This window comes from Microtus ochrogaster, linkage group LG9 (genome assembly GCF_000317375.1).
Source record: "Microtus ochrogaster isolate Prairie Vole_2 linkage group LG9, MicOch1.0, whole genome shotgun sequence".
In the NCBI taxonomy this organism is placed as follows: Eukaryota; Metazoa; Chordata; class Mammalia; order Rodentia; family Cricetidae; genus Microtus; species Microtus ochrogaster.
Genome location: NC_022034.1, coordinates 16,783,891 through 16,794,621, shown reverse-complemented (window position 1 = coordinate 16,794,621; position 10,731 = coordinate 16,783,891). Strand labels below are relative to the sequence as shown.

The 10,731-nt window shown below is 42.8% G+C and overlaps 1 protein-coding gene across 2 annotated transcripts in view; it reads left to right on the top strand.

Annotated features, from left to right (window-relative positions):
* Ccdc170 (coiled-coil domain containing 170) overlaps positions 1–10,731 on the top strand; it is a 78,798-nt gene that overhangs the window by 55,841 nt on the left and 12,226 nt on the right. Inside the window, exons 7-8 of one of the 2 annotated variants that reach the window (XM_005363433.3) lie at positions 3,557–3,757; positions 9,203–9,376. In XM_005363433.3, coding sequence (XP_005363490.2) covers positions 3,557–3,757; positions 9,203–9,376 — 375 coding nt within the window. The remainder of the gene's footprint in view (positions 1–3,556; positions 3,758–9,202; positions 9,377–10,731) is intronic. The other variant, XM_026787324.1, reaches the window with a different exon arrangement.

Here is a 10,731-nt window from a genome sequence, read left to right as displayed (position 1 = left end):
CAGCTCTTTGTGATGGGGTAGACTGGGAAGGACCACAGCTCTTTGTGATGGGGTAGATTGGGAAGGACCACAGCTCTTTGTGATGGGGTAGACTGGGAAGGACCACAGCTCTTTGTGATGGGGTAGACTGGGAAGGACCACAGCTCTTTGTGATGGGGGCAGACTGGGAAGGACCACAGCTCTTTGTGATGGGGTAGACTGGGAAGGACCACAGCTCTTTGCTCCACTCTGAACCCCAGACTCTATGTAACATTGGTCCATTGTGTACAGTTCAGACATCCACTTTTAGTAGCCTGCAAAGTGGCCTGCGCTGGGCTTTCGAGGCTCTTTGGAGCATCCTTGGGTCTACACAGGTGGTGTACAGGCAGGGTTCTCTTGGCCTTGACTCAAATGATTTTGACCCTTATTTGTCTCCAAGATTTCTAGTTGACAAAAGACTATGGCTAAAAAAATATAGTTTGGGTAATATAACATACGACGATGTCTTTTTTTTCTTTTATTGTTTTGAGACAGGATCTCATGTAGCTCAGGTTGGCCTTGGACTTGGACTTGCTTTGTAGCCAAGGATGACCAACCTCAACCTCCCTCCGACCCAGTGCTAGGATTGTAGGCAGGGCCACCACATCTGGCCAGCAGAGGGAAATTTCTGAAGGTTTAAAAACTCTTTAAGGAAAGAACATCAGGTTGGTTGAATTCATTCACTGGAGGGGGAATAATGATGGCACATAGTGACGGCCACACAGTACTGAACTCCTAGCACGTCTACTGATGATAGTTCTTAGAGCTGACAAGATGAACTGAGGCTTCTCAGAATCTTCTGCTCTGTAATAATATTAAATATTTCCCTGATGGTGGAAATAATCCCTCAGATATGGTTCTGAGTGCCTTACCATCTGATACTGATGTGTGAAATACCCTCTGAAGTGCAGGAAATACCTCTGGTGTGTGAAATACCCTCTGAAGTGTGGGATGAATTGTATTGTAGGCACAGTACTCTGAGGGTCATACAAGCATAGAATGAGATTTTAGTTTGTCTGTCTAGCCTCCTCCAGATGTCTCTCACTTCAGCCCACTCTGGGACATGGAGCTGACTAGCATCTGTCGTCCAATGAGCTGGATCCACTACCTGTTTGCTGTCTGGTGTCAGCAAATCAAAGCTTCAGCCATCAGAGGAAACATGCTTGGCCTGGGAGTGGGGACATGGATGCATGTCTCATGTAGACCAGGCTGGCCCCGAACTCCTGACAGTCTTGCTTGCAAGTGCTGAGAACTTCTATGTTTTTAATGGTGAATTGTTTCAGAGATTGAACCCAACCTCATAAAGGCTAGGTGCATACTGCTGAGCTCTGTGATGGTTTCTTTTCAAATTTTTTTTAAAAAATTATTTTATTATTTAACTGTATGAGTGTTTTGCTGCATGTATGTATACATACCTTCGCGGTCAGAAGAGGTCATTGTATACTCTGGGAGGGCAGTTATAGGCAGTTGTGAGCCACCATATTGGTTCTGGGAATTGAACCCTGGCCCTCTACAGGAGCAGCAAGTGCTCTTAATGACTGAGCCATTGGTCAAGTTCCTCATGATGAATTCTTAGTGTAGCCTTTGAAATGTTAGTAATTTTAAATGACAGAAAATGATGCTTGAACTCTCCTAGGTAAAAACAAGGACAGAAAGTTGTATATATGGCACAACCTGGGCTATATCCTAACAATACAAAACTAATAAATTATTTAAAATAAATAAACAAATAACTGAATAAATAATTGTTTGGAGGATCATGGAAGATTCTTTTCCTTAATGACTATTTTGCAGTATACATATAGTTATATATTGTATTGTATTATATTACTTAGGGATGGAAACTCAAGTAAATGTGGACTTTCTTTTCTAATTTATGCTTATTTGTTTTTTAAAGATTTATTTATTTATTATGTATACAGTCTTGTGCCTACATATATCCTATAGGCCGGTAGAGGGCATCAGATCTCATTAAAGATGGTTGTGAGCCATCATGTGGTTGCTGGGAATTGAACTCAGGACCTCTGGAAGAGCAGTCAGTGCTCTTGACCTCTGGGCCACTTCTCCAGCCCTGCTTATTGGTTTTTCATTGAGGGTAAACCAGATCAAATCTTACATATAATAGTGTTTCAAAAACAAAGATGGCAGCTTCAATGTCCCGCATTGAGCATGTTTATATAAACGACAAAGAAAAAAGCAAAGCCTGAGTTCTGTTCTTGATTTAAACTCTAAAAATGCTAAGACAATGGAGGCGACCAGTACTGTGGACCAGCACTGTAGTTCTGGTAAACATCTATTACTCTTTGCCCTTCTGCCTCCCCAAACAAAACATATTTATTCACCAGCGTTTTAGCCCAATTTTATTGAGCTCAGCATTTCCCAAAAAACTGAATTCAGTAAAGTCAAGATGGGTGGTCTGGAAGTGTACTTTAAGTCTGAGATTAATCTTTTGCTCTTTGTTTTTGGGGACAGGATGATCAAGACAAAGGCAAGGCCATGATGGGGACACCCACTGAAAACAGTTTACCTGAGCTAATGGGAGCTCACCAACTCCAGTCAGACAGGGAAGGAAATAGCATAGGTCCAAACTAGTCCCTCTGAATGTGAGTGACTTTGTATGGCTGGGGCAGACTGAGGGGCCCCTGGCAGTGGCACCAGGATTTATTCCTACTGCTTGTACTGCACTTTTTTGGAACCTCTTCTCTTTGGAGGGATACCTTGCTCAGCCCAGATATAGTAGGGAGGGCCTTGGTCCTTCCACAAAGCAATGTGCCTTCCCCTCTCTGAGGAGTGGACGGGGATAGAGTGGGGGAGTAGGTGAAGGGAATGGGAGGAGGGGAGAGAATGAGAACTGGATTGGTATGTAAAAATTTTAATAATAAATTTAAAAAAAGAAGACAAAGGTGAGGGATTCCTGGGAAGGTTGCAAGTGCTGGGGGAATTTCTGGTGTCACCAGATTAAAAAGAACTTGACCTTTCAGACGCTAAAATGATAATATTCGTATATAATTGCACCACTGAAGTCTAGGGCACATATAACCAATATTCGGCTGAAGGCTAAATAAAAGAAAAGGTCTGTCTGCATTGGAATTCTCTGTGCACCTTCAGGCTGCATCTCATGACAAATTCACCACACAATCTTTAATCGCTTAAATGTGGTGAGAGAATCTCTCCGGGGAAATGGCATCTTTGTGGCTCTTGAAATTTCTTTTTATCTGAGTCTTTTCCCTTCCATCTTAGCTTTGAAATCTCTAAATAACAAATATTGAGATGAGCAAGTATTATCTATAAATATGTGTTAACTAAACTTGTTAAGGAATTATAGGGAGATGAACAACATCCACCATTATCAGTTTGATAAATGCAAGTTCATTTCAAACAGAGGAAAGCAGCTACAAATGACCTACTTTAAATTGAACTTTTACAAGGAATCTGCAAGTGGGTGTCACATTGGTTATGCTTCTCGGCAGAGTGGCAGATCGGAATACTTCCTTGCATCTAAACAAGGCTTAGCCTTCTTCTCTGTCTTTGTTTCCAGATGGTCTCCCAGCTTGAAGCCCAGATATCAGAGCTTGCTGCACAGTTGGGAAACGAAGCTGAGCTTCACCGGAAAGCCCTACAGAGGGCCCAGGAGGCAGAAAGCAAGGTGGAGGCGCTTCAGGGTCAGCTGAGTCACCTGGAGGGAGAGCTGCTTTCTGGAGACGTCTTGAGAGACAACTTGAATCTTGAGAAACAAAAAGTAATAATGGGGATGGCACATCCGTGGTGCGGGCATCTGCCGTGGGCTAACCCTGTACCTGAGAACATTCTGAACACTGCAGTGTTTAGACTGATCATGTCTTGAGTTATAAGCAAATTTCCAAGGAATAATAAGCCTCTTTCTATTGTTTAGGGTTCCCTTGATAGTCAGTCCTGTTAAAGTCAGTATGCATGTATTGTATGACCACTCTTTTTGAGGTTGGAAGGTTTGGGGTAGCTGAAGTATGGGTGATTTATAGTTCCTATTATTAAAGGCTTAGCACTTAATAGAGGAGGCAGACATTAAGATGCCCTGCTGCACCCTAGACTATATGCATTATAGTTGTCATAGTGTATTAATAAAGTATTGTAGACATTTCTGGGCAGTGAGGAGATTTTTACAAGAGAGGAGATGGTTCAACTGACCTTTGAAGGTTAAGTAGGATGATCGTGGGAGAAGGGGCAGACGCAGTAGATGGAAACAGTTTAAACAAAGGCACGAAGTCTTGTAAATGCTATAGTCAGAGAATGCAGAGTGGGTGACCGGATATGGTGGAATGCGGCATTCTTAGTGGGGCCACGACAAAGAAGGGAATGGGAAATGAAGGATCTTTTAGACCTGAAGTTTCTTTTCCTCTGTAGAATATAAAGCATCATTAATGGCCAGGAAGCTCAGACCTACACGTGCTATTGTCAGTGGTAGCCCGCATGTATGAGAGTGGTCCTTGATGGCCATGGCTGGGCCGTTTTGTAGAGGTAGAGCTGTGCTTACCACGCACAAAACCCTGGGTCGCATACTCAGCACCTCAAAAGTTCAAAATGATAAACTCATCGGTGGTGATGTGCCTGTCCGTGATGTCCCCACGCTGATCTGATGCTGCAGGACCTGGATCCTTCGTTAAGCAACAGACGCCTGGTGGAGCTGAGATCTCACAATGGAACCACTCAGAAGGGAGGGAACCAGTCGGGTAGCAGGAGACAAGTGGGCCATGAGAGAATAGTCCACCCCAGGGACCTGGGCATGGGGAGGACAGCGTGACTTGGACGTAGTTTTGCAGAGTGGTGAGGAAGTGAGCTCGCTTGCCTCATGCTGAGTGTGGCTGGAAGGGAAGGGGTGCAGAGTCGTGAAAAGCAGGGTCGAAGAAAGGCTTTGTGGGTAATAGTGTGGAGGTGAGACCTCATGAGCTACAAGGGTCCATGAGAGAGAGGGCAGGAACAGAAAAGGAGGCACATAGGATCAAAATTTGTCACGAGAGATACTCTTTGGCTGAGAAAAGTGTATTCTGTAAACTCGCGCCTTATTTTTCTGAACTTAAAAGAAACTGAGGATATGCCATGGCTACATTAGGGGTCAGATATGCAGAGATGCCTAAGAGGTGTCTGTGGAAGCCAACACACACGATATGGGTGGATTAGAGACTGGTCCACCTGGTGCTCTGATGGAGGTGGATGTGGGATGTGTCAGGAGCTTGGAGGCAAGAATGACAGCCTGTTGCTTATTTCCATATATGGCGACATGATCCTCCTCCTTTTCTTTTTCCTCTTCCTCTTCTTCATCTCTGTTCCCTTCTCATTCCTCCTCCTCCTCCTCTTCTTCTTCTGGCAAGGATTGGGTCTCACTCTAAAGCTCTTTCCAAACAAGTGTTATCGTTAGTCTTCATTAAAATTCTGCCAAAATAGTCCTCAGTTATGAAAGCAGATTGCATAAGCTAATTATGTCCACAGTGAGTTTTCCACAGATGCAAGTAGTAAAATGGCCATGTAAAACTGAAAGTAAAGTTGCGTAGAGGTTAAGTGCTAGATAAAATCTAGACTAGTACAATATAGGGTAGAATGCCTGGTCTCTAACTCACACTAACCTGTGATTTGAAGGGATAAAATACACAGAATCCCTTTTTTCCCCCCTATAAAGTTGAAGATTTTTAAGCCAGTTGGGCATTCCTGTATTACTAGGGTGCTGAGACACAGGACCATGAGATTGAGATAGCCTGGGCTACATAGTAAGTTCAAAGCCAGCCTGGGGTACACGGTGATAGCATACCTCAAAACCAAAAAACAGAATAAAACAAAAACAAAAACAAAATATAGGAAAAAGGCAATAAAACAACTTGCCATCAACCACAATCTTAAAAAAAGAAAGATTTATTTTAGTTTTAATTACGTGTATCTGTGTGGTTCTGAGTGTAGGTTTGTACACATGAGTGTAGGTGCCCAAGAAGGCCAGAAGAGGGCATTGCACCCCTTGGAGTTGGAGTTAGAAGCAATGGTCACTTGAAGGGTTCTGGGAAACAAACTTGGAGGCCCTGCAAGCACCGTGCATGCTATCAACTGCTGAGCCGTTCCCCCAGCTTCTTGATTGTAACTGTACGGAACAGCTAAAGGCCTTGAGAGAGGTGCTTCCTCTGCTGGGCCTTGGTTGGGGCCCATTTGCATCCCTTCTTGCCTGTTGTCGAGCCTGGCATGCAGACTAATGCCACACAATTTTTTTTTTTAATTTTTAAAATTTTAGATATTAAGCCTCTTTGGATGTGTGATTGGTAAAGATCTTTTCCCGTTCTGTAGCCTGCCAATTTGTTCAAATGCCCTTGTCCTTTGTCATACAGAAACCTTTGAGTTTCATGAGATCCCATTTATTAATTTCCCTCGTCCTTTGTCATACAGAAACCTTTGAGTTTCATGAGATCCCATTTATTAATTGTTCTTAGTGCCTGTGTTTTGCCCAGAAAGTCTTTTCCTGTGCTAAGGAGTTCATTACAGTTCCTCACTTTCCTCTTGATCAGATTCAGTGCTTCTGGCATTATGTTGCGGTCTTTTATCTATTTGAAATTCAGTCTTATGCAGGGTTGTAAGTATCGACCTGCATTTTTCTACATGCAACTATCAGTTTAATCAGCATTATTTGGTATAGATACTGTCTTTTATCCAGTGTGTATTTCTGGAGTCTTTGTCAAAAATTAGGTTTTCATGGGTATGTGGTCTTATTTCTGGGTCTTCAATTCAATTCCATTGATCAATGTATCTATTTTTATGCCAATACCATGTGGTTTTTATGCCTACAGCTCAGTGGTACTACTTGAGATCAGGGATGGTGACAACTTCAACAGATCTTTTGTCATTCAGGATTGTTTTTAGCTATCCTGGTTTCTTTGTGTTTCCATATTGAAAACCGACCTTTCAATTTCTGGGAGGAATTGTGTTAGAATTCCCATGGGGATTGCATTGAATCTGTAGATTGCTTTCGGTAGGATGGTCATTTTCATATATTAATTCTACCAATCTATGCTGGTAAGTCTGCTTCCTCCACTCAAAATACAAGCAAAAGCAGCTAGGTCACGTTCAAGCACATGGCAGAGATGAAAGAAGATCCCAAAGGAGAAGCACCAGAGCAAGAGGAGCTGGTGGCATGAGGACTCGGATATGAAGCTGTCTGTGGAGTCAAAGCGTGGTGAATGATGCTACAGTGATAGTTACTGTAGATTATAACGACGATAATTAAATTGTATTTATCTGTATGCTACTTAACAAAATGGGAAAATATATGCTTGCAGATAATTCCATCCTGATGAGTAAAATATAGATAATTCAGACCTTAAGCCGATCCACTTGGATGGCTGGAAATTATACTCTTTTCAGCATTTAATTGCCTGGAAGTGCCAGATGCTGAGAAGTTACCGCCACGAGAAGGCCTTATTGGAGACAGAAGTCCAGGCCTGCAGTTAGCACAGAGCAAGTTCACTGATGGATTGATCCACTCACCTAGCACACACACAGCATTCTGTCTGAATACACCCAGAGAAACAACAACAGCCAAATGAAGGAAGACCTTTAAGCGTTGTGCAAGTTTAGTTGGTGAAACTATGAACCGTGTGGGCTGGAGAGATTCTAGGGTTAAGAGCTCTTGCTGCTCTTACAGGCCCCAGGCAGCAGCTACCCACGTGGAGACTCACAGATGAATGTCTGTAGCTCCAGTCTAGTGGATCCGATGCACTGTTTTAGCCACTCACGGCACTGCCTGCGTGTGGTGCACATGCGTGCATACATGAGAGCAGAAACACATAAAAATAAGTTAAATATTTAAAAGAATGCAGACTATGGCATACAGTTATGCTTTAGAGTGTTGGTCACCTAATCGTGTTATATTACACACTTTAAAGAGCATTTTCTAAAGCTCCCTCCCCATGTGTGTGCATGTGTATGTGTGTGAGTGTATGAGTGTGAGTGTGTGTATGAGTGTGAGTGTGTGTATGAGTGTGTAAGCATGTGTATGAGTGTAAATGAGTGTGTAAGTGTGTGCATGAGTATGTGAGTGTGTGCATGAGTGTGTGTGAGTGTGTAAGTGTGTATGAGTGTGTAAGCATGTGTATGAGTGTGTATATGAGTATATAAGTGTGTATATGTGTGAGTGTGTATGAGTGTCTGTGTAAGTGTGTGAGTGCATGAATATGTAAGTGTGTATGAGTGTGTAAGCATGTGTATGAGTGTGTATATGAGTGTATAAGTGTGTATATGTGTGAGTGCGTATGAGTGTGTGTGAGTGTGTAAGTGTGTGAGTGTGCACGAATATGTAAGTGCGTATGAGTGTGTAAGCATGTGTATGAGTGTGTATATGAGTGTGTGCATGAGTGTGTAAGTGTGTATGAGTGTGTGTATGAGTATGTGAGTGTGTGGGTATAAGTGTGTAAGCATGTATATGAGTGTGTATGAGTGTGTAGGTGAGTGTATAAGTGTGTGGGTATGAGTGTGTGTCTGAGTAGGCCAAAGGTTGAAAACACATGTCTTCCTCAGTTGCACTTCACCTTATTTTGTGAGCTACAGTCTCTCGCTGAACCTGAAGCCTACTAATTTGGCTACACTGGCTGGCCAGTGAACCCCAAGGCCTCCTCTTGTCTCTGCCCACTTCATGCCGGATTTACAGGCATATTCAGGGCCTGATTTTTTAAAAAATATATGTTTTACAGTTCACACTCCTGTCGCCATGGTTGGACTGCAAGCCCTTTACCAACTGAGGCATCTTTCCAGTCCTATTAAAGATTTTTAACTAACCCACCCAACTATTGTTCAACTTTAGTGTATATGTGGAGAACTTTGGTTTTGGGGTGGTCGCTGAGTGCTGGGACAACTTGGGAGGGCCAAGGTTGCAGGGGCTTTTTGTCAAGACACACAGTAAGAAACCAGGGTGGAATTAGGAACGTAGCCCATTTGTTGTATGGCAGGACTTAGAAGTGTGTTTGATATTAAGCTGACATCAAGGTTCCTAGCCAAGACAGTGCAGAGGAAGATGGCAGAGAATTGGTAAGGTGGTTCAAACATTCATTTCCAAATCTTGGGGTCAGAATTTCAGCTCTGGGATGACACAAAAGAGACACCCACTTGTGAGAGAGAGAGGACTCAGTGAGCCCGCACCCTAACCCACACCTCCCACTTTCATTCTTGTTTCTGGATCTAGTATCTGAAGTTTCTGGATCAGCTTTCAGAGAAAATGAAATTGGGCCAGATAGTGGCTGACCTTGGCTTTGACATGCGTCTGGACGTAGTTTTAGGTCGCGCAGAGCAGCTAGTCCTCCTTGAAAGTAATGCCGTCATTGAAAACAAGACCATCGCTCACAACTTACGGAGAAAGGTAGGCAATGCTGCACTTCATAGTACTGAGAAAAGAAACTTCTGGAAAACCTAAGTGTTAAATTGACTTTATTACACTGTGATCAGTAGTGTGTTTAAAAAGCATATTATTAAAAAATATGTATTTAGAAGTCAAGTTTTAATTCAAAGTTTTGAAAACCTGATTCATGGGTCTATTACCCGGCTCTCGTGAGCCTTGGGGATTGCCTGTCCTCATGGTGGTCTTTATATCCATGGCTCAAAACAGCAACTAGAACCATTTGTCTGTGTTGCATGCTGAAGGTTGGAGGAGGGGAGAAGAGGGAAGCCAAAGACACAAGTGATGGCTTATAAGAAGATTCTGGAAGATGCTAGCTGAACCTATGTTTATACCACAGCCAAACCTGGCTGCAAGAGAGACTTGCAGACAGAGCTGCCAATTCTCCTAGTTTCCTCTGAGCAAGGAGGGAAGCTCTGCGCATGCTGCTCTATTGAGCTAGACAGTACAGAGAGAAGGGCTCGCTTTTCTCCAATTGAAGGCAGAGTTGGCAATCATTTACAGCAAGTGAGAGAACGGATGAGTGAAAGGGATAAAGCATAATTATCAGTTGTATAATTATCAGCACCAGAGAAAGAAGAAAGGACACGCAGATGTGTCCTTATAATACTTCTCAGGATAAATGTTTTGTGTAGCGGCTATACAGTGAGTCACATCTGGATCTTTGGATTCTGCCAGACTGTGATATCTTGGAATAATCACATACCTCTCTCTTTCTTCATATTAAGACAGGAATGACATACACCTCACAGGAGTGTTAATTTTAATAAGGGAAAATTTGAATTCCTGTCTCATGGAATAAATTTGGTTCTCAGTCCCTGCCCCAGTTCACCCTAGTTCTGGAGAAATCTTTATGTATATATAACCTGATAACCATTAGGAACGTCAAATGTACCAAAATTCTTTCTTTACTTCTTCTCAGAGAATTGATTTCCTCTCTTAATGCCCAATGCTATTCCTTCTTAAGAATTATACCATCATTAAAATTACTGGTGTATTGAATTTATCAGTGGACTTTTGCATCAGGGTGCAATTTGAACCAATGAAACTCAAGAAAGGGAGTTGGGGGCAGCCCAGATGGTTCACTGGGTGGAAGGGCTTGCTGCCAAACAATCTGAGTTTGATCCCTCAGATAGGAAGAGAGGATGGATTCCCACATGCATATCTACAGCTTCCTCACCCTGCACACAAGATGTGGCATGCTGGTGCTCTCCTACCATACACACAATAAATCAAAATGTGATACAAAAATTGGATAGGCCCACACCATTGGAACGTAGTCAATGCTTATTGGATTCCGTGGGAATGAAACAGGAGTG